At 44.3% G+C, this 27,773-nt stretch overlaps 2 protein-coding genes across 9 annotated transcripts in view; one reads left to right on the top strand and one right to left on the bottom strand.

The window, feature by feature from the left end:
• The window catches only part of LOC309396890 (uncharacterized protein), a 393,556-nt gene extending 372,899 nt beyond the window's left edge, over positions 1-20,657 (bottom strand). The window contains exons 1-2 of the mRNA XM_081962432.1: positions 19,860-20,657; positions 14,692-14,806 (exon numbers count right to left, since the gene is read on the bottom strand). Coding sequence (XP_081818558.1) covers positions 14,692-14,806; positions 19,860-20,305 — 561 coding nt within the window. The 5' untranslated portion in view covers positions 20,306-20,657. The remainder of the gene's footprint in view (positions 1-14,691; positions 14,807-19,859) is intronic.
• On the top strand, positions 1-22,336 carry AIRIM (AFG2 interacting ribosome maturation factor). 8 transcript variants are annotated; one of them, XR_014176167.1, is made up of 7 exons: positions 263-897; positions 994-1,335; positions 1,709-1,852; positions 2,658-2,801; positions 5,344-5,493; positions 7,520-8,012; positions 8,879-10,059. XR_014176167.1 is itself a non-coding variant. In XM_081962431.1 (4 exons), exons 1-4 carry the CDS (start codon positions 626-628, stop codon positions 1,747-1,749), a joined length of 582 nt encoding a protein of 193 aa, XP_081818557.1. In that variant the 5' UTR covers positions 6-625; the 3' UTR covers positions 1,750-1,949. The 8 variants fall into 8 exon arrangements, 2 of the variants coding, with proteins under 2 accessions (XP_081818557.1, XP_081818556.1); XR_014176169.1 differs by lacking the exons at positions 7,520-8,012; positions 8,879-10,059 and having other exon boundaries at positions 1-897; positions 994-1,140; positions 1,214-1,335; positions 5,344-7,505; XR_014176168.1 differs by having other exon boundaries at positions 7,520-10,059.
• Positions 22,337-27,773: the final 5,437 nt, after the last annotated feature.

Raw genomic sequence — 27,773 nt, 5'->3', positions numbered from 1 at the left:
GATACCAAAAATGCCAATGAAGTATACTGCAGCTTTCTACTGCTTTGTTAGACCACATTTGGAATTCTGCATCCGGATTTTCATAAAACAAGGCACACCTATGCATTTATGGAAATGCCACTGTAATTTTCCCAATATTAATATAGCAAACACATATACATTACAATACGAAAAAATATGATCCTTGGTGCCTCGGTGGATTTGGAAATTTTCTGAGTCAGAGAAAAAAAATCAGCTTGCTTCCAGAAATTATAAATGTTCAAGGTCAGATTGCGTGTGTGTTTCACAAAAGAAACTTTCAGGATGCCACAAGTCATGAAGGTGTTGCTCAGGAGAAGTTGCAACAAGACAAGCTTGGCAAGGTGCCCACTTACGACCTCATGTGCCTTTAACAGCAGAAGAATCCTCGGTTACAGCTGGAGACTTTTTTTACACTTAGGCAAGGAAAACCAGCTGCAGAAGCTCTCAAAGGAGGAGAAAGGTGGCTTAACGCCAGTGGCTCCCAGGGAGATCTCGGGAGTCCTGCAATCCCTTCAATAAGAGCTAACAGGAATCGGCGGCAGCTCAAGAAGCCGCGCTGCGTCCGCAAGCGGCAGCGGGGAGGGGCGAGGCCAGGCCGACGGTGATGGCGGCGGAGGAAGCGGCGCGGCTGCGGGGCGGCCTCCGGTCGGGGCTGCGCGTCCTCCGTGAGCAGCACCAGGCCTGGCGGGACACGCTGGCCGCCTGCTTGCCGCTGCTGCGGGCCCTGGGCAACGTGGCCCGGCAGGCGGAGGCGGCGCGGAGGGTGTCCTTTGGGGAGACGCCGCTGCGGGCCTTCGCGCGCCTGCCGGAGCGGCTGCGGCTGAAGCAGCGGGCGGGCATGGAGGCCCTGCTGGCGGAGCTGCGCCGGGAGAAGCTGTAAGGGTCAGGGCCGCCCCCGCTTCCCCCCTCCCGGCTGGGCCCAGCCGCCGCCTCCCGCCTCCTCCTCCTCCTCCTCTCCCCTTCTCTTGGCAGGCCGGCGCTGCGGGAGCCTCGGGATGCCGTCGGCGCGTGCCTGGTGCCGCTGCTGCTGCCGCCGCTCCAGCAGCCCCCCGCACCCTCCCCGGCCTGGGCCGACCTGGTGGCCGGGCTGCTGGACGCCGAGGCGCTCTACCACGCCGTGTATCCTTCACCTCTTCCGCGCGTGGGGAAGGGCGGACGGGCGGCTGAGCTCTCCTTAACTGACTTGGCCAAGGTACTTGGAAGCGGAGCTGCTGCTGCTCTCGCTGAGCTACCGGGATGTGGCGGGGATGCAGGCGGCCCCCCAGGCCTGGGAGCGGATAATGCAGCACGGGCAGCGAGGAGACCGCGTGGAAGGTAACCGACCGACGGAGGCCTTTCTTCGGCCTGTTGCGTGCCTTCGCACGAGCCTTTCCTGCGAGGCCCTTGGGACAGGGCAGACTTGCGGCTCCGGCCGGCATTGACTTATTCCCTAGGCTGGCCGCTCGAGCCTGGGCCCAGCACTGGCCTGGGCTTGGCTGGAAAGCTCTTGGGCGCCTGGCAGGGGTCCTCCCTTGGAGGGTGGGGGGCTTGGGGGCTCACTTCAGGCGCAGCCCAACCTACCCGGCATGGTTCTGGAGAGGAAGGCAGGAAAGAACCTGCTGCTTGTAGCTCCTGGGGGAAAAGCAAGATGTGAAGCCAAGGAGCTGTGGCAGAAGTTTTACCAAAGCGATTTTTCTTCCTTGCCCAGAAACGTTGCTGAAAGCCACTTTCTTCCTCGAGGACACCTGAGAGCACAAAGCAGCTGGTTTGCTCACCCCCAGTGAAGGATTCTTCAGGAAGAGCTGGCCGGCCCTGCTATTCGAAGGCCCCTGGACTTGGAGTCTGGCTTGGGGTGAGCCCCACTTGCAGGATTGTGTGACTATTTAATTTCTAACCAATTTTGTTGTATTTATTTTGTACAATGATAATAAAGACTATTGCAGCTCAAACTCTTTTCCAACCTGGAGCACAGTTCTTAAAGGAATCTCAAATTAGCCCACGAAGCTAGTGCAAAGGCAGCACACTTGCTTGCCCACTAGTGTTTCCTGGTTTCCACCTAGCCACAGACAGAAGGTTTGGGACTCCTGCCCAAGGACATTCAGGTTTTCCTACTGCTCATATTTGAGATGTGCTGGTTTTGTTGACCCACTTTAAGGACACTTTTACACTTTCTCATGAAGAAGAGAAGCAAACTTGGGAAACTGAAGGGGAGGCATCTCTTTCCTTACTTAGCTATAAAAATAAAAGGTAAGTTCCTTTGTAGACCCCACGTCCAGACATCAGCAGAGAAACTGGCTTCCAACATAATTTGACCATTTTATGATTTACAGGTAATAAAAGTAAGAAAAACATTTTCCTTTTGGAGAGCTAGCTCCTGGTGCCTCACTCTTCATTGGCAGTTCTTAAAAATATCTTGAGAATGGCTCAAGTAATTTTACCCCCTGGGGTTTTTTTATGGCATTTCCTTTTTTTATGAAAAGTGGGTTAAGTAGCTGCCTAAACCTAAAAGTGGTATTTTGGCTTGAGGTGGTATGCCAGCAGCTACCCAATATTGATGTAGAGGCTGCTGCTTGAAGCACAAAGAAAAGTTCAGTAGTACGCCTGGTGTATCAGTGGCTGAACTAAAGACGCTTGAGTCTTGTTTCTTCTGTTGGCAGATTCCTGTCTGTGCTGTCCTTGGCTCTGGTTCCCTTTTCATAGAAGTTGGAAGGCCTTGTCCACTCCACAGCTCTGCTAACAGGAATCCAGTTAGAGCATGCCAGACCTTTTGCTGCCCAGCGGTGCATACAGTGCCGTGGGAGGTTGGTTGTACTATTTAATGTTTTTACAATGAGTAAGATTTTTCCCCCCTCACTTTCATGGCTGTTTCTTAAATCCATTAGTCTGCATACAGGGATGATAGACAAATTATCTTGACTTGCTTCAGAGTAATTTCCTTTAGGTATGTGAAGAATGCATTTCTGCTCAGGCTTCTCTAGGCTAAATATCTTATAAGTTTTAGTTTTAGTGCTTGATCATCTTGGTTGCCATTCTTTGAATCTGTTCCAATTTCTCTGCATCCCTCAAAGGGTCCTGAACTGGACTAGTGCCAAAGAAGGTGGAATGCTTCAGAAATTCTGTTTCAATTGATGTAGCCTAATGCTTTTTTTGGTCTTTGTGGCCATTTTGTACCACTGGTTGATGCTCGGTACACTACTGACTAAATAGCTGATTGGTGCTGGCTGTGTGTCTATTATTGTTTCATGTTGTAACGGCCTGGGTGGTGGGTGGGGCTCATTTGTTGACGAGGGCTGGTTTCCAAATGTCTGGTAGGCGGAAGGCATCATCACGTTTATTCATGTTATGAGGGTGTTTCTCTATTTTGATAGCTTCCATAATTATTCTCTTGTTGAAGTGTTCTGTTTTGGAGATTAACTTGGTTCCTTCAAAATTAATTTCATGTCCTGTAGCTTTAAGGTGCTGGAAAAGGAAGGAAGTTTTTTCTCTTTTTTTCTTACTACGTTGTGTTCTGCGATGTGTGCATTTATTCTGTTCATTTGTCCTATGTATGTTGCAGGGCAGATTTTGCATGGTATTTCGTAGACTCCTTGGTTTTCTAGCTGGAGTTTGTCTTTGGGGTTTCTTAAGATGTTGGGTATTTTTGGTCAGTGTTGAAGGCTGTCTTGATATTGTGTTTGTGGAGAATTTTGCTGATTTTATCTGTGGTGCCTTTGATGTAAGGGCTTAGATATGTTGATGACACTTTTGTGATTTGGCCACATGGGAAAGAAAAACTGGACAACTTCCTCAACACATCTCAACAGCCTACACCCCAAAATACAATTCACTATGGAAATAGAAGCGAACAACCAGCTTCCCTTTCTGGACGTCCTAATCTACAAAAAACCCAATGGCTCCCTAGGACACACCATCTACCGGAAAAAAAACCACACCAACCGCTACTTAAATGCACAATCCCATCACCACCCTGCACAGATCAACTCTGTAGCCAAGACCCTCATCTCCAGAACCAAACGCCTAGCCGACAAAGACCACCTGAAAACTGAATTACACACTCTCACAAACGTACTGAATTACACACTCTCACAAACGTATTAATCTCCAATGGATTCCAAAGAAAAACAATTACCAACCTAATCCAAAGGGAGACTCCCCCCAAAAACTGAGACACAGAACAGGACAACGGCATCGCCCTCCTCCCTTACATCAAAAGCACCACAGATAAAATCAGCAAAATTCTCCACAAACACAATATCAAGACAGCCTTCAAAAAATACCCAACATCTTAAGAAACCCCAAAGACAAAATCCAGCTAGAAAACCAAGGAGTCTACGAAATACCATGCAAAAGCTGCCCTGCAACATACATAGGACAAACGAACAGGAGAATAAATGCACACAGCAGTAAGAAAAAAAGAAAAAACTTCCTCCCTTTTCCAATAGCTTAAAGCTACAGGACATGAAATTAATTTTGAAGGAACCAAGTTAATCTGCAAAACAGAACACTTCAACAAGAGAATAATTATGGAAGCTATCGAAATAGAGAAACACCCCCACAACATGAATAAACATGACAATATCTCCCACCTACCAGACATCTGGAAACCAGCCCTAGTCAACAAACGAGCCCCACCCACCACCCATGCCGTTACAACACGAAACAATAGACACACAGCCAGCACCAATAAGCACCAATCTACCAATCATGATACAACCACACAACCAATCATTCCACTTACTAAAACAAAGCCAGCACTCCATACACCGCCACCAAGATTTATAGAAAAATGGCAGCTTCGATCACACTTTAAGTCCCAAACCCAGCCTGAAGATGGTGAGTGAGACCTCACTGAAACGTTGCCAAGACAATCTCAATCTTACACGGGAAAAGACCCGAATACAACAAGACTAGAATACCTACATCCATAAAAATCTAGGAAAACAAATTATATATGTGTGTGTGTGTTGTATTTGTGCTGATAAATAAATAAATAAAGGGAGACTAGTATAGATCTATTTCAAGCTATTTAGCTCTCATCAGCTAGCCATACCCTTACTGGGAATTGAACCAGGGCTATATTGCATATTAGGCCGATGTAATTGCCACTAAGCCACAGGCTCTCTTCCTTATCAGCTAGGCCATGGAAATAGGTATGTATTTGTGTTACAACCCCTGGTATGCCCAAATATGGGAGGGAGCTCACTACTCCCCCTTTTCATCATATATATAGCATGTAGATTTTAAACCTGAACTTTTTAAATTAGGTATAGTACCAGAAAAAATTGATAGGGCATATATTTAATATTGCATGTATTAACACCCTCGAGGATTGTATTTGCTCAGTATTGGAAAAATGAAGAAACACCGCTAGATGAAGAGATAATTAAGAAGGACTCTGCAGAAATGGACAGACTTACATTGAAGATCAAACAAAAGAAGATACAGAATACTATCAAAAATGGAATTTATTTTATCAATGGCTGGAAAAAAGGGGTAAAGTTTAGGAATATAATTTGTACTGTTAAGCAAAAAAAAAAAAAAAATAACCCAGATGATGTTTATTAAGTACTAATTAAATGTAATAGTAGAAAATTAATAAAACTTAAATAAATAAAAAAGCATGTCACAAAGGCCAGAAAGCTGGACGTGCATGAGCCCAGCCACTATGTTTTCCATGTTGTGCTTCGCAGGCCCTCACACAAATCTATTCATTTGAGGACAGCCTATTACAGGAAGACAGACAGGTCACTTGGGTTCAATCTTTTGTGTGCTCCAAGCCATGGTAGGTGAGATCTGTGAGGGTATAAGCCGCTTATTCCGATTCAGGTTAGCTGAGACCATGAGGAGACTCCATCTTTCCTTAAAACTGGTTCATCTCCTCTTATGGAGCAACCATCTCCTGTAGAGCTGAAGTGCCCCTCTGGATGATGGTGGCTTTCATAGATCCCATGGAACAAAATGAAATTCAAGGTAGAGAAAAGTAAAGACTTAACACTTAGAGGTGCATAATTTCCCGTGGAATATCAGAGGCAGGAATGAACTCCTGAAGTGGCCACTGCCAAATAATGTTTGCCCTGTTTCTAATTCATTCTCATTCTCTCTCCACCCCCTTCTCTTGGAAACCCTCTGAGAAAGTGACGGGGATCCGGCTTCAGTGGGTTCTTTGCCTCTCTACGATTCAGATCCCATCCTGGGTTTCTGGCAGCCAATCTCTGTTGGGAATGATTGGGAAAGTGTGCCCCACTTTGGTCCTACCAGATTGATTGGTGGCATATTGACACAAGAGAGTTTTTTAAATGTATAATTATTTTACCCGCAATACCGATCTGTGTTTCTTCCTTGAGAGAATGAAATAATTAGGCTTAAGTTTTTTTCATTTTGGTCATGGCCCAAAATTTCATCCTCCTATGATTTTGATCCCAGCAGGAAATATTTGCAGTTTATGGTGTTTGCCCACGGAGCAGTGTTTCTCAGCCTCAGTAACAGTAAGATTTCTGGACTTCAACCTCCCAGAATTTTCCAATCAAGTGTGCTGCTGGGGAATTTGGGGAGTTGAAATACAGACATCTTAAAATTGCCAAGATTGAGAAAACATTATTAGATATATTGTTCTTTAAGATTGGTTCATCTCTATTCTAAGGGTTTTGGAATTTCATAAATTTATCCAGTAACACTGGTTGTAGGAACTTGCTTGTGAATTCAGTGCCGATGGAGATTCTCCGTCATCCGGGTCATGGCTTTTTTCAAGAGGCAACTGGGCTTCCTGGTTTTCCTTTTGCTTCTCATCCAAGGAGCTTCTTCAGTTCTGACTGGATGCTGGGGAATGGAAGGATTTATATTCCTTGCAGAAAGCTGGTCATTTGCATTCTTTTGTAAATTCAGTATTCAGTATAAATATTTCTTCATTTCTAGACATGTATGATCAGTTTAAAATAAATAAATATTTATAGATATGAGTTGCTGGAAAAATTGTAACCAAATATTAGATACAATTTACAAATAGTATGCAGTGCCCTCCCGGGGAAGGTCTCCCACATTTGCTGACATTCTAGAAACTTGGTTTTATTTCAGTGAGATTTTGGCCGGATGGGTTGAATTGCTTGTGTTTTCTTACTGCTTGCGATACCCCCCCCCCCTCTTTCATTCCATCATCCCCAAACTGATTGGAAGCTCAGCTATTTTTTTTAAAAAAACCTTGCCCTCATGGTCCGTTTCTCTACCTTCAAAGGCATTCTTGATGAAAATGTGACATAGCTGTGAGAATGTATGAGAATATACGGCCAGTCTGGTCTAGTGGTGAAGGCACCAGGCAGAAACCAGGAGACAGTGAGTTCTGGTCCCACTTTAGGCATGAAAGTCAGCTGGGTACTTGGGACCAGTCACTCTGTCTCAGGGTGGTTGCTGTGGGGAAACAGGAGGAAGATTTTGTTTTATAAAAATAGTAAAGAAAGCAGGATAAAAGAAATCTGTAAAAAATGGAGTAGCATCCATAACATTCAGTTTTTATACCCATTATTAGATTATGGCTTTATGTGCAGAATCCTGGGCATTTACAATCTCCTCTTTGAGAGTTCTTCAATACTAACTACTCACCAAGTGGCTATTCCCGGAATCGTTAGAGGACTGAGTGTTACTCAAGCTTCCATCTATGTGGGCAACGTCTCCTTAAGCAGCTCTTGCAGTGATTTTCTGTGTGACTCTCCAGACTTTGGAGGTGAATTTCTCAACTCTGCAGAGCACCCTTGGCTCCCTGAAATCCATTCTCCCAGGTCTCCACTTGCAAGGCTGCGTAAACTGTGAAAGCGATAAACGACTGAGGCAATGGCCTCTGTTAACCGGTTGCCCTGGGACTGCAAAGAGGAGAGACGAGAGCTTCTGCAGGCTCCAGGTGGTTGATGGCTGAATTAAATGGTTCTTGGAAGGGCTGGATTACTGAACTGAACTGAACTGAACTGACGCGCTTGCAAACCACAATCTTGACATGTATTATAAATATTATGTCAACACACAAAGTAAGTTGTTTTTTCTTTCCCAGCTCTTGTAACTCTAAAATATTTGTTTCTGCCCAATTATCTTCTAAAGAAGAACTTCATCCAGATAAAGACATTCAGAAATATTTATTATATTTGCAGGAAAGCCAAAGACAGGCTTAAAGCGTCAGTTCTTAGCATTAAGAAATGTTTATTTGGATTTCGTGCAATGGAAATCTGTTCCTTGCGCCTTCTGTCTTGCAGAATGAATGTTACAGGTCTTAGAAGGGCCTTTAACACTCTGCTAGGAGTAAAAGACACAGAGGCAGGAGGACAGGGCCTCCTTCAGCATTTCTTCACCCTTCTCCTTTCTCCTCATCCTACAATAAAAACCTGGTGTTCGACTTTGCTGCTTTCTGGGTTTTCTTTTTTGTTCTTTACCATTTCTTTAATCTTTTACACATGCTTTCCCTGAGTTCTTTCTTGTTTTTTACATGATGAGACTTTTTAAATTGTTCTTGGCACTGGTTGCAATTTTGAGCCTTAGCTTTCCTGACTTCATCCTTACAGATTCAGGGTATTTGCTGGTATTCTCTTTTGTGTCCCTCTTTCCATCTTTTATACTTGAGTTTTCTTTTGTCTCTCATTTGATCAGTGTTCTTTATACAATCCTGCTGGTTTCATATGGGGACTCTTGTTTTTCTTCTCAGTACCATTGTGTTAGACTGGGCTTTTATAATAGCACTTTTCAGAGATTCCCAAGTGTTTTGATGTCAGGCCTGTAGTTATGTTTCTTTGGCCTGCCACACTTTCTTATAATTTCCTATGTGTTTCATGAGTGTAGTAGTTGGGAGGGAGGAATAGAAAGGAGTAGAATTGTGGAATGTATTGTTGTCATTCTTTTATAGAAGCTCAAGATCATCTTTTGTCTCCGCACCTCGACACCTGACCGGAAGCAGAGGGGTGTAGATGCCAGCGTGGAAGATGATGATTGGAACATGTGATGGATTATGGGGTGTAGGGATAGATAATGAACTTTCAACTGGGTGGAATTCCAGGAAGAACATTAGAGTTGGAATTCCATAGACGTGCTAACTTGCCTGTATGAATAAATTGGAACTTTAAGGATGATTCTGCCTTGGTCTCTGATTGATTTCATGCATGGTATTTAGAACGCTGACATTATTCAACTCTCATGTACATCCTGTGGGTTCACCAGTGTGGAAAGTTACCAGCCAAAGCACCTCAGAGTTCCCAAAACATCCAGGCGGCACTGCATTGGCTGAATTTGGACTGGCCAAGAGTGGAACCCCCTTGGTCCTCTGCCTAGCTTAGGAAACCTGAATTGAAACACCCAGGTAGAAGGCTATACATATTCCACTTGAACAGAACACAGGACAGGGAGATGGATGGACACACACGCAGCTCTTCTTGCTAAGAGTTTTTTACTATCCAGTGGGATCTGCCTTCCTGCTACTGACTTTCATTCTGGCATGATTCGCCTCCAAGGGCTTCCCATAAGGGATCTTCAGGGAACTGAAGTGGCACAGTGATTCGATTGCAGTACTGCAGGCTCCTTCTGCTGACTGCTGTCTGACTGCAATTTGGCAGTTTGAATCTCACCAGGCTCAAGGTTGACTCAGCCTTCCATCTTTTCCAAGGTCGGTAAAATGAGGACCCAGATTGTTGGGGACAAGAGGCTAACTCTGTAAACCTTTTAGGGAGGGCTGTAAAGCACTGTGAAGCGGTATATAAGTCTGAATGCCATTGCTATCTGAAGGGAGTCCACCTCTAAGGTTTGTCTCCTCAGTCTTTTCTCCTGGACTTTAATTTGTGTAAAAGCGGAGTGAATAAATGAAGGTAATAAAAAAGGTTTTTCTTCCCACTGCAATGGCCAGGAATTGTGTTCCTTTCCCTTCCCAGATGTGGCTTGTAATGATGTGTATGCTTTATGTTATATTTTAAGTGCAATTGGTGTGCCTAGCTCTTTAAGAAGGCTAGGAAACAGTTAACCTTTTTAATGATGTCATCTAGGGCAGAAGTCAGTTTAAAGATGGCTGCCGCTGAATAAAGACGAGCTCTAGTTCAAGCTCCTTGCTGTCTGCCTTTATTTTATGCCAAGGTCATCACATGGTACTAGGAGTGGGTGAGAAGAGTCATGGCAGCAAACAACAACACAAAGAACACTCCTTCCCTGGATTTGGAATCAGGGAATATATCGGAAAACTGGTTAAGGTGGAAGGAACTGATAGAGCTTGTGTTTGCAGGACCTGATGCAGACAATTGGACTAATCAGCAAAAAGCAGCACACTTTCTAATATGTGTGGGACAGAAAGGACGTGATGTGTGCAGAGCCTGGCAAGCAAGTGGGGAGATCACTGCAGAGGACAAAAAGAAAACAGAGGTACTGTTTGCAAAGTGTGAAGCATACTATAACCCGAGAAAAAACTCCACAGTGCAGAGAAAGCTGTTTTATGAGAGAAACCAGTGTGGAGGTGAATCTGTGGATGATTGAGTGACCCAGCTGCGCTTGCTTGCCAAAGACTGTGCTTTTTATGATGCTGGAGATATGGTTAAAGACCGTATTTTGATGGGCAGTAAGTCTAAGGAAGTCCAGGAAAAACTGCTGCAGGAAGAAGACTTAAATCTTGAGAAAGCCGTAAGGATTGCCAGAGCATATGAAATATCAAGAAAAGACATGCAGATACTGGAAGGAACACAGCACCAGATCAATGCTATAGAAACTCAAAGCAGTAGATATGGTCAAGAAAGGGCATACAAAGGAACAAAAGGCACCTATGGCACTGGAACGAGTAACAGAGAAGCAGCTTGTGGATATTGTGGAAATATGCACCATAAAAACAGTGTCTGTCCTGCAAGGGGGCAAACGTGCAACAAATGCAGGAAAAGAGGACACTTTACTAGGGTGTGTAAACTGTCTTTGTGAACTGAAAGGCCACAAACACGGGCTGTATATGCTATAGAGGACAATGATGACGATGCAGGGTCAAACTCTGACTGCTCCTCGATATATCTCGCAGCGATACAGAAAGCACATCAGTCTACAGATGAAGCCAATGTAACATTACAGATAGGGGCCAATAAAACTCCAGTCACATTCAAAATAGATACTGGAGCACAAGTAAATTGTGTGCCAAGCCACATATATCTGGAACACCTCAGGGATGAATCCCCTTTAGAGACTCTGAATTTACCGAATTTAATGGGATATGGTGGTGAAAAGCTGAAAGTAATGGGTCTCTGCCATGTACAATGTGCCTACAAGGGATCGGAAAGGGCTTTACAATTGTTTGTGATAGAAACGCAAGCCCCAGCTGTGCTAGGTCTCAAATCAAGTAAAGAGATTGGACTTGTGAAAATAATGACTGTGGATGGTGGGCACAGAGGTCTGACGGAAGCTGACATTAAACGTGAGTACTGTGATCTATTCAAGGGCCTGGGGTGTCTCCCAGGCATAAGCCACATACATATAAAGGAGGGCGCACAGCCTGTCATCCATGCGCCAAGGAAAATACCTCTAACTCTTGTGGATAAAATCAGACAGGAACTCACTAGGATGGAGAAGTTGGGAGTAGTAAAGAAGGTCACTGAACCATCGGAATGGGTCAGTTCTATGGTTGTAGTGGAGAAGAAGAACACAGGTACAATTTGTATATGCATCGATCCACGTGATTTGAACAAAGTAATAATGAGAGAACACTACAAACTCCCCACCATAGAGGATATAGCACACAAGCTAGTAGGAGCAACAGTGTTCTGTGTACTAGATGCCCAGTCTGGTTACTGGCAATTGCGTCTTGACGAAGCTAGCAGTTATCTCACTACTTTCAACTCTCCTGCGGGTCGATGGCACTTCACAAGGGTGCCTTTCGGCATAGCATCGGCACAGGAGATATTTCAAAAGAAATCACATGAACTAATTGCTGGTCTACAGGGTGTTGAAGTAATAGTTGATGATTTGTTGGTCTATGGAAAGGATCAAGTAGAGCACGACAGAAACCTTACTGCTTTGCTTAATCGATGTCGTGAAAGAAATCTTAAACTCAATCCAAATAAAATGCAAATTGGGGTAGGAGAAGTGACATATTTTGGACACCTACTAACCAAAGAAGGTTTGAAGCCTGATCCAAAGAAGATCACAGCAGTTCTTAACATGAAGGCCCCAGCCTCCAGAAAGGAACTGGAGACATCATTGGGCATTTTCAACTATCTATCGAAATTCTCTAAGGGCCTCGCACAACAGACAGCACCGTTACGTGCATTGCTGCAGAAGGATGCCATTTGGTGTTGGGATGCAAACATGGAAAGGACTTTTGACAAAGTGAAGAAACTGATCACTAAATATCCCGGGCCAATACTGAGATACTTTGACGTAAATGCTGACACTGTGCTTCAAGTGGATGCATCCCAGTTTGGGTTAGGTGCTGTACTGACTCAACAAGGACATCCGGTGGCTTATGCTTCAAGTGCACTGACCACGACACAAGCCAATTATGCTCAAATTGAGAAAGAGATGTTGGCCATTGTGAATGGATGTGAGAAGTTTCACCAGTACATATATGGCTGTCCAGTAGTTGTAGAAACCGACCACAAGCCGTTGGGAGTACATACTACAAAAACCACTAGCTTCTACACCTCCACGCTTGCAGCGAATGATTATGAAATTACAGCAGTATGATCTCACAGTGAAGTATAAGCCTGGGAAGGAAATTCCAATGGCAGATTGCCTATCAAGAGTGTTTCCAGAAGGACATTAAGCCAGGGACGAACCTGAGTTGGAAGAGCAGGTACATACAATACTAGTCAACATGCCAATATCAGATGTACGGCTGGAGAAAATAAGACAAGACACCAAACAGGATAAAGTGCTAGAGAAATTAATGCGCGTCATGTGCAATGGCTGGCCAGAAAAACGCAAGAAGCTGTGTCCTGAGCTGCAGGAATTCTGGCCTGTGAAAGATGAACTATCCATTTATGAGGATATCATACTAATGGGTGACCGTATTCTTATACCTAAGTCACAGCGGGCAGAAGTAATGGAACAAATTCATCAGGGACATTTGGGCATTACTCTGTGTAAGCACAGAGCACGGGAGGTGGTCTACTGGCCTCATTTGGACACTGACATTGGAACACTTGTAAAGAAGTGTGACACCTGCCAGACATTTCAAAAAAACAATGCGAAAGAACCTCTTACACCGTGGAATGCTCCTTCACGCGCATGGCAGAGACTGGCTACAGACATTTTTCATTTTGGAGACATACACTATCTGATAATAGTAGACTACTGCAGCAAATACTTTGAACTAGTACAGCTGGGAAGTTTAAAAGCGGCAACAGTCATATGGGCCTTCAAGACAATACTTTCACGTCATGGAGTGTGTGAAGAACTGGTGTCTGATAATGGGCCACAATTCTCATGTGCCGAATTCCAGTGCTTCCTGCGTGAATGGGGAATTAAGCATAAACCCACAAGCCCTTATCACCCACAGGCCAATGGCCTAGCAGAGAAGTATGTTGGCATAGCCAAATCCATTATACAGAAAGCACAAATGTCAGGGGCAGGATGTGTATTTGGGCCTACTAAACTATCGTGCAACACCCATTGAGGGATTATGCTCACCAGCTCAGCTGTTAATGGGAAGAACACTGAGAACTACAGTGCCTATTGCTCCGCATAAATTGCAGCCTCGTTCCATTGCACATGAGCGGGTAATAGCTCAGAGGGACATAAACATGAGAAAGCAAAAACTGTATTTTGATAAATCTACCAAGCCTCTTCGTCCACTGTGTGCCGGGCAAGCTGTGAGACACAGAGTCACTGGGAAAACATGGGAACCTGCTCGAATTGTCAGAGAGGGCAATTCACCAAAATCATATGTAGTTGAAACCAAGTGTGGACAGCAATTGAGAAGAAACAGGTGTCATCTGCGTCCAGACACGGCTGCCGACGCGGCGTTGGAAGAAGAAAACAACAAGGAAAGTGAAGCGCAGACGCATGATAGCACAAAACTTCTGAACACGGATATACAGCCTACGGGAAAACGCCAAGGACAATGTAAGCATATCAGCATGTGACAATGTTGGGACCGACTCACAACCTGACAATAATTTTACTGATGATCAGGCAGCGGTAACGTTCTCTCGCTATGGTCGAGCCATTAAACCAAAAATATGGAAAGATTTTTGTAACATATTAGATGTTTTATACTTAAGAATGGAGATGTAATGATCTGTAAGTTTTATGTTATATTTTAAGTGCAATTGCTGTGCTTAGGCTAGAAACAGTTAACCATTTTAATGATGTCATCTAGGGCAGAAGTCAGTTTACAGATGGCTGCCGCTGAATAAAGATAAGCTCTAGTCAAGCTCCTTGCTGTCTGCCTTTATTTTATGCCAAGGTCATCACAGAGAGTGTGAAGCAGCCCTACCCATAGCAGTGAGGCTGTCCTTTGACCAGTAGCAGCTCCCATTATTGGAAAGCTGAAAATGGGAGAGTAATTTACAGACAAGGGCCAAGTGTGGAATACTTTTTGACTATTCAAACTCTCGGACAACTGAAAATGCAACAAAGTTCAATCATTAAAAATTAACAAATCTTTCTTGAGAAATACAGAACAAAAAAGGCGGCAGAAGGACCTGTGCATGAAAGACAAATGAAAGAACTTATGCATGAAATCACTGAGAAGAAAATGTTCACCTGTGAGAATGTCAGAGCAGCGTTCACCATGAACAACGCAAGCACAAAAGTCCTCTTGAGGTGCGAACAGCCACGAGGAACCCGGTGGTCCCAGTTGCATTTGACTCTCCTCATCCTAATAAAGCAAGTAGCAAAACCTGATCATTATAGAACGGGTGTCAAACTCAAAGCCCAGAGGCTGGATCCAGCTCGCAGGGTGCTTAGATCTGGCCCACAGGGCTGCCCTGGAAACAGCAGAGGACCAGCCTGCGGTGACTCTGCGGTCAGCTAAAATGGAGCTCGGGAGGGCCACGGGCAGCCCTCCTGATCTCCGTTTTCACTGGCAGAGAGTTGCAGGAAGCCGTCACAGCCAACAACAGAGCTTGGGAGCCCATTTCCACTGGCAGAGCGCTCGGGCCACCACAGGCGCCCTCGGCACGAGTGACGCTGAGCTGGCCACATCCACCCTGCCCCCCCCCCCCCGAAGTCAAATACAACCCTGATGTGGCCTTCAATGCAATCGAGTTTGACACCCCTGCTATAGAAGGACTACTTCAATCTTGAAGCTGGAGAGGGGTCCTTCTCAACATGTTTATTGGAAATATTGAGCTGAGAAGCAGAGTGATTCACTGATTGCTTCCAGCCGAACACGAGCCACTGGCGGGGGTAATTAATTTAGCCAGATAGTCAAAATATCCCTGCAGTAAAGCACCTCTGGGTATTTGGGAATAAATTTCTGATATTCAAGCAATAATCTTGCACACAGTTGATGCATGAAGAGGAAACGATTTCTAAGAAAGCTGAAATACAGGAAGCCCAGTTTTCCTGCTATAAGGAACCTGGAAGGCAGCTCCCCCCACCCCAATGTCCAGTTTCAATGGACCAAGCAGCATTTGGCGTGGTCAACAGTTCAGGGCAATTCTTCCATTTCCTTCTACTAGTAGGAAAGACTGAAATAAGATTTCACTGAAGTGCTACTTATTTTTTATTTATTATTATGAGCCACAGTGGCGCAGTACAGTACTGCAGGCTACTTCTGCTGCCTGCCACCTGCCTGAAATTTGGCAGGTGAAATCTCACCAGGCTCAAGGGTGACTCAGCCTTCCATCCTTCTGAGGTGGGTAAAATGACCCAGATTTTTGGAGGCAAGAGGCTGACTCTGTAAACCGCTTAGAGAGGGCTGGAAAGCACTGGAAAGCGGTATATAAGTACTGTATTTTTCAGAGTATAAGACGCTCCGAAGTATAAGATGTACCTAGCTTTTGGGGAGGAAAACGAGGGGGAAATATCTGCCTCTGCCTCCCAGCAATTTCCCTCCTTGCAACAAACAGCAAACAGTACAGACAGTGTACACTGTTTGTAGTGTTATATTTCAGACTATACTTGTACAGATACTGTTAAAATTGATGTGCTTTCTGGGAGTATAGTTATTCACTGTTATTTAAAAGAATAGCACTTTTTTAAACAATAGCACTGGGCCTCTTCAGATCAAGCATTTATTTTAAAAAGCTTATTCATTTGGTTAAGTTGTCTAGAATAATAATAAAGCAGTCTTTAAAAAATAAGTCTAATAATTTGAACATTCTATAGGTATTTATAGTTGTTGACTTACCTCCTTGCAGCAAACAGCGTGATTAGCACAAGAAAAAAAAATCTGCCTCTGCCTCCCAGCAATTTGCCTCCTGTAGCAAACAGCAAGTTTCACTTTCAATTTCTCCCGATCATCAGCTGTTTCAGGCTGCAGGGATTGCTATAATCTATTAAAGCCCCCATTTCCTGCAAAGAGGTAAATTGCTGGGAGGCAGAGGCCAAAGGGTTGGGGCAGGTGGGTGGGTGGGGCTACATTCAGTGTATAAGACGCACCCATATTGAGGGGGGGGAACATGCGTCTTATACTCCGAAAAATATGGTAGGTGCTATTGCTGTTCTAACTGGTTTTCCTTTGTCTGGTTATAATTTTATGTTAGTGCTATTAGTCACCCCAAAGATGATTTGTAACAGGAAATAGAACAGAAATGTTAATACATAAAAACATGGTGATCTGCTCTGGGAAATACCCTCCCCCCCCGGAATCAGCAGCCTCCCCCTCCTTCCAAAAAGTGGTAAAGAGCTGGCTTTTCCCCCAGATGTGGGGAAAGGGTGAATCGGGGGGTTGGAGAAGAGCTGCGTTGCAATAGGAGGGCTGCTGGTGAAGTCGCTTTTTTCTGTTTTGGGTTTTACTGTTTTTGTATGCTATTGCTTTAACCTCTGGTTGTAAGATGTCTAGAGTTCGCATTTTAGGATGGATAGGTCATGTAAATACTGTAAATCAATGTTTTTAAAAAGTATGACACGTAATGCAATGAGCAAAGCTACGTGGAGGATTCCGAAGAGGCCTTCTGCAAAGTGCCCCTCCTTAAAGGGTTCCCGAAGGCCTTCTGGTTTTTCTTTGAAGACGTTTCGCTTCTCCTCCAAGAAGCTTCTTGGGCTCTGACAGGATGGTGGGCAATGGAAGGATTTATACTCCTTACAGACAGCTGGTCATTTTCATTCTTTTAGAGGGTCGTTAAAGTCACCTAGAGGTTTTTCTGTGTCCTCAGGGTCACCTGAATGGTGCGAATTGGTGTGAATTCCTTCTTGGAACCACTAAAAGGATGTAAAAAAAGCACTTTTGGGACAACCATGACCTGGTTGACTGAGAATCTCCATCGACCTTCCTTAAAGGGTTCCCCGAAGGTTTCGGCCAGCAGCTTTCACAAGTGTACAAACACCTGGGTTCTCCTGGGTCAAAACAACTAGGGAAAGTCAAGATGCTTCCAGAGCATTTCTTTTCAATGCTCCATGCAGCCCTAGAGGTCAATATAAATAGTGTAAAATAATAGTCTCAACCAAGATTAAAACATAAGTTTTTTGTGATGCTAATGGATCTCTGATTGCTCCCACATGACATGCCCTTCCACTCCACTCTGGGACATCTAATGGGATGCTCTTCTGGTCAATGAAAACTGTACTGGCTGACCAGTGGACATAGCATTGGCTTGGCAAACAATTTACTCTCCATTTGTTAAGTACTTTAACAAGTCTAGCTCCCAAATCCTTTCCAGAGATACTTAACTAAAACTGAATTGGCTGTGCTGAACATTATCGGCTTACTTTTGTATAAATATACTCTTTAAAAGGAGCCCAGCTCAGCATGCTCCTGTACATCGACCTCCTCTGTTCTGCAGACCAAAATCGAGGATTTACTCCTGTCTGCTCCTCTCCCGGCCTCCCGCCGCCACTTCTGGCTGCCAAGAGACTGAACTTCCTAAAACTCTGCTCATCTTTGGCTGTTGCCACCAGCAGCAAAAAGACGCCACACATTCCAAATTGCGCAAATTTGGTCTGTGGTCCGGACTGGCTGCCAGCGAAGAACCTAGGGCGATGTGACCCAGACCCACCTCCTCCTCGGCCAGCCGTAGGGAGGAGTTTTGCCTGCGTCTGTCCTGGAGAAGCTCTTGAGGCAGGGAAAGCAATACCCCTCCATCGGCCTTTCTTCTCCCAGGAGGCCTGACCAGTGGTGGGCGATCCCGGTGGAGCTTTGCCCATTTAAAGGAGCAGCCTCCGAGTCCTGCTGAAGCTCCTCTACTGAAGGGGTTCAGAACGACATTCTGAAAATGGGCCAATTCATATTCTGTCCCCTCCCTCCCACCCGGCCACTGCAGATCTGAGGCAGCACCTTCTCCCCCCCCCAGAGGTTCACCTAGCAAGGCTGGCCGGGGGTGGGGGTGGGCACAGAAAAGGCATGGGGTAGGAGGGGATTCTCAGAAAAGCCATTGCCCCCTCCCATAAATACTTTGAAGGAATCCCAAAGGTGCTTTTTTAGGAGGCAACTAGCCTTCCTTGTTTTTTCTTTGAAGAAGTTTCACTTCTCCAAGAAGCTTCTTCAGCTCTGACCGGATACTGGGAAGTGAAAGGATTGATCCTCCTTGCAGACAGCTGGTCATTTGCCTCTTTTTAGAGGGTCTTTGAGGCTACTGGGAGGTGTATCTGTGCCCTGAATCCTGTAGGCTGCACTTTTTCCTCTGGAAATCCATTCCTACTCCCACACTGTTCCAAGTCTTCATCCCAAATTATATAGCTAATTGTAGCTAATACCTAATTGCTTATAGCTATACAATTTGGGATGAACACCCTTGGAACAGTGTGGAAGTAGGAGTGGATTTCCAAAGAAAAGAAAAGAAATTTCAGACTACGGGAACATTTTGTGCAGACCTAACATGGTTGCTGGTTTTTTTTTTACTGGAGAATATAAAACTCTTACTTAGTTAATTACAACGAGGACCGGATTTTCCTATAGGCTAACTAGGCTTCAGCCTAGGGCCTCAAGATCAAGAGGGGGCTTTTATTTTTATTTATTATCTGTGCCACATTTTTTATAAAGGTTAGTACCAATTACAACATGTTTCATTTAATATATTGATATATATCACAGTAATGATGTATTTTATTATCTCTCATGTAATTTACAAACTTAAAAATGGGAGGTGAAAGGGCCCCATAAGTGGAATAGCCTAGGGCCTCTTTTCATCTAAATCCGGCCCTGATTACAACTTATAGTTAAGTCCCAATTCGATAGCTTTAAAAATTGTTATTTAAGTTGGAACCTGAATGCTCCTACTTGGTGAAACGGGGACGCCCGACAGGCGTGGAGCCCACTTGTGCACTTGTCGCCGCATAAGCACCAACTCAACCGTCCGGCGCAGCCCTGAAACCGCGTGCAACTGCGAGTCCTGGGTTCGAGTGCCGCTCTGCGCACAGCTGAGCTCTCAGCCAAGCTGCCCCGCAGGGGCGCTGTTGCCGTGAACGCCGCCTGGGTCGTGAGGCGCAAAGGGGGGCTATGTACCCCTAGCCCGCCGGGCGCTTTGGTGCCCCCGAGGAGAAGCCCCCCCCTTTCCTCAGCCTGAGCAGCAGACCGCAGGAGTGGGTAAGGGGGGGGGATGCCAGCCAGCCCCGCTCAGCCGGATGGAGGCGCTAACTCACCGCTCGGCCGGAGCCTCCAGAGTCCAGCCCACGGGTTACGTAACCGCTCCCCCGCCGCCGCCTCAGAGCGTCCTGCGCCGGGCCAGGCGGCGCCCTGCCAGCCAGCCGGGAGGGGCCCTTTCGACGCCCTCTCGGAGCCCCTTCCCACCCCGTTTCCTTTGCACGTGGGCCCGGGCGGGGGAGCTTACCTCGGAGAGGGCGTCCTGCCAGCCGCCTCAGCCAGATTCAGCCCCGGGCTTGTCCGTGGCTGCCCGTCTGTCTGCGGAGGCCGGGAGCGGCGGCGGGAGGAGGAGGAGGAGGAAGCCCAGACGCCTCGCCCCCTCGTCCCCCCCCGCGCCTCTCCTCCGACTTCAAAGGCGACCGCGGGGCGTCCCGCCAGGAGGAGCGACTTTGTTACAGCCGCTGCCAGGCTCTGAGCCGGCGGGGAGACGGCAGAGGCCCCCATTTCCTCCAGCGCTGCCCCGCCAGCTGCGTCTCCGGCCAAGGCCGAGTTAGGAGAGAAGAAAAACCGCTGTCGCCCCGCCGGCACCTGCAGCGGCTTCGGAACGGAGCGCTTCTTCCCCGCTGCCCGCCTGGGCCGTCCGGGCAGTAACCGTGCTCCGGTGCTGCCCATCCCTGTCCGGGGATCGAGCATCGCTACCCCTCGGCAAGCAGGAGGCCCTCTGCATCTTCGGAGCCCCCGGCTGCCCCCAGTGCCGGGCCCGAGGCCAAGAGATCATTACGAGATCACCCCCTAGGGCTCCAAGCTCCCTCTCACAGTGACTGGTTTTGAGCCAGGTTTCACATCAACCTCTGGGAAGATGCAACCCTTAGGAAAGGCTCTGAAGAGGCCAGGCCACAAAGCAAGAACAACAGGGAGCCATTCTTCCAAGCCGAGTTCTTGACCGCACTTATAGGCTGAGGACTCTCCTATCTGCTTCTACCATATACTCTGAAGCTAGAGTAGATTGAGAATAGCCTCATGGCAAGACAGACAGAAAATACATTTAAATGAGGATGAGGATGAGGAGGAGGAGGAGGAGGAGGAGGAGGAGGAGGAGGAGGAGGAGGAGAAGAAGAAGAAGAAGAAGAAGAAGAAGAAGAAGAAGAAGAAGAAGAAGAAGAAGAAGAAGAAGAAGAAGAAGAAGAAGAAGAAGAAGAAGAAGAAGAAGAAGAAGAAGAAGAAGAAGAAGAAGAAGAAGAAGAAGAAGAAGAAGAAAGAAGAAAGAAGAAAGAAGAAAGAAGAAAGTTACCCAACACAGATCGTCCAAGAAAAGGTCCTGTCTAGGTGTGGACAAGGGCAAGTCAATAGACGTCATCTTAGACTTAGATTTCCAAAAAGGTTTTTATGATTTATCCAAAACTTCCCAAGAAGTTTGACAGCCTTTTGGTGTAGGACTTCCTGCTTGGGTGGGGGATTGGACTGGACGTTTTGCTTTTCATCCAAGAAGCTTCTTCAGCTCTGACAGATTCATTCTCCACTATCCAGTCAGAGCTGAAGAAGCTTTTTGGATGAGAAGTGAAATGTTTTCAAAAGAAAAAAAAACAAGAAAATCCAGTTATCTCCTTTGGGACAACCATGACCTGGATGACTGAGAATCTCTAAGATGACACGTAGGTTAGATGGGTCCAATCCCGCAAGGGCTGGCTTGTGCTCTTCTCATATGAGGGGGATGGAAAGGATGCTCTATGGATGAATTTGTTTCTGGTTCAAGAAGCAACTGAGGTAGCAAATCCACCTTCTGGGATTTCTTGCTTTTATTTCTCTGGAAGAACTTTCAGTCCTAGCATCAACACAATCACTGTGAAGGCTTTTCTTTTTATTCTGGGCTTGGGTTGATGAATCATCCTTTACCTATCTTGTCTTCATCTCACCAGATTAACAGAGTTGGAAGGAACCCTGTAGGTCATCTAGTGCAACACCCCACCCCGCCCCGCCCAAGCATGAGACCCTACACCATATCTGACAGATGGCAGTCCAGTCTCTTCTTGGAAGCTTCCAGGGCTGAAGCTCCCACAACTTCTGAAGGCAACTTCTGTTCCATTGGTTGATTGTTCTCACTGTCCGGAAATCTCTCCTTATTTCCAGGTTGAATCTCTCCTTGATCAGTTTCCTTCACTTTAAAGCAAGGAGAGGGTGCGAATTTGAACTGGGAGGTGGCAGCAGTTGGTAGCTATTAGCAACTGCCAGGGTTTTTTCTCATACGTTTTTTCAGAGCAAAGCTGGACAAATGGTGGCGTCCACTTTTGGACAATAAGCTTCTGGAAATAGGCCCTGTAGAGTTTAGAAGCTGTGCTGACACTCCTGCCAAGCCTGCTGTGTAGCCTGGCCCACATTTGTGGCAGGTCACCTCATGCAGCAGTGTGGAGGCTGAACATTGTACTGCATTTCACATTATGGGAGGAGGTTTTGAATATTTCCAGCAGGACTTCCAGATTCTGTAATAGCTTTGTTCCCTGAGCCATCCATCTGGTAAACTCGCATGATTTGTTTCTCTCTCCATGTACATGGATACATCCGAAATAGACTGCTGTTTCTCTGTGTCATATAATATATGTGTGGGTATATGTATAATTTTGTATTTATTTATCTTTTTATGTTTATGCTTATATTAGAGGTGGAGACCCTTTGAGAGCTGTATGCAACATAATTTTATTTTAATGTATGCCGATTAGTGTATATTCAAAGTGACATTAAAGTATTCTATTCTATTCCATTCCATTCCAGACTAATCTTTTTTTAAAAAGAATTTTATTGGTTTTTAAAATTTTGGGGGGAAAAGGGTCGGTGGATATACAAAAAAATTTTTTGGCAGCTCCATTGTGCTAGAGGTAGGAATCTCTCCAATTCTCACAACTTTTTACAGAAAAATAAACAAAAGATAAAAGATAAGCAGAAACAGCGTCTTATACATTGTATCAACCATGTGTTCAATCATCTCTTTTGCCACTTTCTAATATATCAACAATTAGAATGATACTCCAGATATATTTATTTTTGTGACCTGAGTCTTTCCATTATTGTTCCCTCCCCCCTGTCCCTCCTTCATGTCTAGTGTGTTGTCGCATTTTTCACTACTTCTTACATTTCCGTCCTCTAGGAGGGCACTATGTTTTTTAATGAAGGGCTCTGTCTCCACAAGTGTGTTAATTCTAATTCTGTTTCCCTCCCAGAAGATCAGCATTCCTTCTGCAATAATGATCTAAACCAAATTCCCTTATTATATAATTTCTTTGATAAGGAGGAATACTTCCTCCTCTTATCTCTTATTTTTTTCAGAATTTGCTTAAGAATGGCAATTTCTTTATCTTTATATTTTAATGGTCCCCCCCCCTCTGAGCCCCTAGAATGTCATCCCTCGTGATCTTCCTAAGAAATTTAACATGAAACACATATTGGTTGTGTCCTGTGTCGGGATGCCAAACAAGCACTCCATTCAGTGATCCAAGCTTACCCTGAGGAGTTAGACCAAAGCGTGTGTCAGAATTGGCAACATAACTCAAATCAGCCAGAAAACTTTACTTTTGAACCAGAGCTCAGTTTCGAACAAGAAACACATATTAGTGTTTTTGGGAAGGAAAAAGGGTTACTAAGATATCTGTGCTTCAAAAGGCAAATTTGGAACGTCTGATAACTGCTGATGAGATTACTTTAGCTATAAATCAACTTAAACTAGCTAAGGCTCCAGGGACTGATGGTTTGACTGCAATGTACTATAATACTTTACAACTGGAAATGATTGAATATCTTACACAACTATTTTGTAATATACAGCAAGGAGGTAAAATACCCTCCTCATGGAAAGCGGCTTTTATCTCATTGATACCTAAAGACAAAGAGGGCCCTAAGAAACCAGAGGATTACAGGCCGATATCTCTTCTGAACACAGATTATAAAATATTTGCTAAGGTACTAGCCAACAGATTGATGCCGGTTATCCAAGAGATTATTCATCATGATCAAGCAGGATTTATTGAAGGCAGACACATGAAGGAGAATGTAAGGCAACTCATAGATTTAATTGACTATCTTGATAAGAATAAGCAGATCTCTGCAGTGCTGGTCTTCTTGGATGCAGAGAAGGCCTTCGATCGAGTGAATTGGAATTTTCTAACGAAGACTTTGGAAAAGATGGATATGGGACCACGATTTCGGCAGGCGATTGGAGCAATTTATCAGCAACAAAATGCACAACTTATTATTAATGGAAATTTGTCAACAACTTTCGAGATACAAAAAGGCACAAGACAAGGTTGCCCATTATCCCCATTGTTATTTATTTTAACTTTGGAAGTCTTGTTGAATGCAATTCAGGACTCAAAATCCTTAGATGGCATAGCTATCAGGCAAAAGGAATACAGAACTAGAGCATTCACCGATGATCTGGTTGTTACCCTTTCACATCTTTTGAAATCAATAATCCAGATGAAAAATATCATAGTAGAATTTGGCATGGTGTCTGGGTTTAGACTAAATCAAAACAAAACGAAAATGATGGTTAAAAACATGACAGAGACTCAAAGAAAGAGACTTGTAAGTTTAGCAGGTTTTGAAATAGTCTCCAAAGTCAAATATTTAGGAATACAAATAACAGAATCAAAAACAAAACTTTTCTTAAATAACTATGAAGTGTTGTGGCAAAAGATAAAAGAAAGATCTTGAAGCGTGGAAAAAGTTACAACTGTCTTTGCTTGGAAGGATCTCAGCAATTAAAATGAACATTCTACCTAGATTCCAGATGATACCGTTGCTTAAATCAGATAAAACTTTGTTAAACTGGCAAACAACATTAAATAAATTTGTTTGGAAGGAAAAAAAACCGAGAGTAAAGATGAAGATTATGCAAGATACTCGTGAAAGAGGCGGCCTTAGACTCCCAAACCTTCGATTGTACTATGAAGCTGCGATACTAACGCATGTAGCAGATTGGTTTGGGAAAACAAAAATGGATTTGCTGAATATAGAAGGCCATGATCTTGTTCTGGGATGGCATGCATATCTTTTTTATGAAGATAGGGTGGATAAAGTGTTTAACAATCATGTTCTCCAAAGTGCCTTGATGAGAATATGGAAGAAGCACCGGCCCAATTGGGATTATAAAATACCGCTTTGGTTGGATCTTGCAGACACCATGGGGATTATGAATATTAAGTCACTCGGGGGTTGTTTATATAAAGATGTGCTTATTGCTGATGGGGATGAATGGAAGTTAAAAACTTTGGAACAACTGTTGGAAGAAGGAATTACTTTAAATTGGTTACATTACATACAGCTACAGAAGAGATGGGAAGAAGATCGTAGGGTCGGTTTTATGGATAAAGAAGTGGAACTGATCAAGCAGATAAAAGAGACTAGCCCAAAACAAGTTAAAAGAATATATAATGTACTGTTAGAAAGAGATTCAGAAAGTGAATTGGTTAAGGATTGTATGATTAAATGGGCTGAGAATTTTGGTGAAGTGGTCATGTTGGAAACGTGGGAAAAAATATGGGTTCAGAATGTTAAATTTACACAGTCACAGAATTTAAGGGAGAACTTTTATAAAATGTTTTACAGATGGTATTTAGATCCTTAAAAATTATCATGCATGTACCCAAATGTTCAACCAAAATGTTGGAGATGCGGGTGCCTAGATGCTACCTTTTTTCATGTATGGTGGACTTGCAACAAGGTTAAAGCTTTTTGGATAAAAATATGGTGGGTTATGCAGAATGTATTTAAGAAAAGAATACAATTCACTCCGCAAATGTTTTTATTGGGTATAGCTAAGGATTTTACCAAAGGGGAAACAAAATTGGTCTTGCATATGGTCACAGCAGCTAGGTTGTTGATTGCGCAACATTGGAAAAAAGATGTTTTACCGACAATTGATCAATGGATTCAGAAGGTGGCGGGGTTCGCCGAAATGGCAAAAATTTCAGCTTTCTTAAAAGCTCAGAAGCAGGAGGATTATACACAGGAATGGGTAAAATGGATTGATTATATACAGAATAAATACCAGACTAGGAGTTATTATGTAGCCTTTAGATAAGAATGTTTAGACTGATAGATGATTCGAGTAAATAATACATGGGCTGCTTGGAATTGTTAGAGTGGTGTATAGCGGAAGTCAGGGGGGGGCTTGAGTGGGAGGTGGGGGTGGGTTAGGGTGGAGGGTGGGGTAATATATATGCATAATTAAACTAGAAGATGGGATTAATGAAATATTGTTATTTTAAGATAAATTTATATTATGATTTATATATGTTCAACTAACTTAGAAGATGGGATTAATGGGCTATTGTTACTTTAAGAGAAACTTATATTATGTTTGTTGGGAGGTGAGGGGGTATAATATGTGAATGAGTAATCTATTTTAAGATGGGGGAGGGGAGGGGGTAAAGTATTTAGTATAATATTTGAATGAGAAAAATTTTTTGGGGTTGGGGGGGCATAGCATCTGTATGAGATTTAGATTGTATGGCGGGGGGGTGAAAAGGGGGAAAATTTGTTTGTATAAAACTCTTAATTAAAAAAAAAGAAACACATATTAGTGGTCCTGAGTCGGGAAAGTTAAAAAAACCACTCCATTCAGTGATCTGAGCTTTCCCTGAGGAGTTAGACCAAAGCTTATGTCAGAATTGGCAAACGAACTCAATTCAACCAGAAACTGTTACTTTTGACCCAGAGTTCATTTTCTAACAAGAAACACATTGGTTGTGTCCTGTGTCGGAAATGCCTAACAACCAAACCATTCAGTGATCCAAGCTTTCCCTGAGGTGTTAGACCAAAGCGTATGTCAGAATTGGCAAAACATCTCAATTCAGGCACAAAACGTTACTTTTGAACCAGGGGTCAGTTTCAAACAAGAAGACATATTGGTGTGGTTCTGAGTCGGAAAATCAGAAAAACCACTCCATTCGGTGAAGTGAGTATTCCCTGAGAAGTTAGACCAAACGTAATTAGACCATTCGGTGATCTGGGCTTTCCCTGTGGAGTTACACCAAAGCGTATGTCAGAATTGGCAAAAGAACTCAATTCAGCCAGAAAACGTTACTTTTGACCCAGAGCTCTTTCAAACAAGAAGCACATATTGAGGTGGTTCTGAGTCGGACAATAAGAAAAACCACTCCATTCGGTTATCTGAGCATTCCCTGAGAACTTAGACCAAACGTAGCCCAGAATTGGCAAAAGAACTCAAATCAGCCAGAAAACATTACTTTTGACCCAGAGCTCTTTTGAACAAAAACCACATATTAGTGGTCCTGAGTCGGGAAGGTTAAAAAAACCACTCCATTCGGTGATCTGAGCTTTCCCTGAGGAGTTAGACCAAAGCTTATGTCAGAATTGGCAAACGAACTCAATTCAACCAGAAACTGTTACTTTTGACCCAGAGCTAATTTTTTAACAAGAAACACATATTGGTTGTGTCCTGTGTCGGGATGCCAAACAACCACTCCATTCAGTGATCCAAGCTTACCCTGAGGAGTTAGACCAAAGCGTATGTCAGAATTGGCAAAATAACTCAAATCAGCCAGAAAATTAACTTTTGAACCAGAGCTCAGTTTCGAACAAGAAACACATATTGTTGTGGTTCTGAGTCGGAAAATCAGAAAAACCACTCCATTCAGTGATCTGAGCATTCCCTGAGGAGTTAGACCAACACTTATCTCCCAATTGGCAAAGGAACTCAATTCAGCCAGAAAACGTAACTTTTGACCCAGAGCTCGGTTCCGAACAGCATGCACATCTTAGTGGTGTCCTGGGTCGGGGAAGCCGAACAACCACTCCATTCGCCGATCTGAGCTTTCCCTGAGGAGTTAGACCAACGCTTATCTCCCAATTGGCAAAGGAACTCAATTCAGCCAGAAAACGTAACTTTTGACCCAGAGCTCGGTTCCGAACAGCATGCACATCTTAGTGGTGTCCTGGGTCTGGGAAGCTAAAAAACCACTCCATTTGCCGATCTGAGCTTTACCTGAGGAGTTAGACCAACGCTTATCTCCCAATTGGCAAAGGAACTCAATTCAGCCAGAAAATGTAACTTTTGACCCAGAGCTCGGTTCCGAACAGCATGCACATCTTAGTGGTGTCCTGGGCCGGGGAAGCTAAAAAACCACTCTATTCGCTGATCTGAGCTTTC

This window comes from Natrix helvetica, assembly GCF_964273705.1.
Source record: "Natrix helvetica genome assembly, chromosome: 9".
Lineage (NCBI taxonomy): Eukaryota > Metazoa > Chordata > Lepidosauria > Squamata > Natricidae > Natrix > Natrix helvetica.
Note: the sequence above shows the minus strand (reverse complement) of the source record. Positions and strands in the feature narration are given on the sequence as shown.

Excerpts from the sequence above, each read along its gene's own strand:
- AIRIM (XM_081962430.1), top strand. The coding sequence starts at position 626 with ATGGCGGCGGAGGAAGCGGCGCGGCTGCGGGGCGGCCTCCGGTCGGGG. Across the intron at positions 898-993 it reads GAGCTGCGCCGGGAGAAGCT|GCCGGCGCTGCGGGAGCCTC; the intron begins GTAAGGGTCAGG and ends TTCTCTTGGCAG. Across the intron at positions 1,336-1,708 it reads GCGAGGAGACCGCGTGGAAG|AAACGTTGCTGAAAGCCACT; the intron begins GTAACCGACCGA and ends TTCCTTGCCCAG.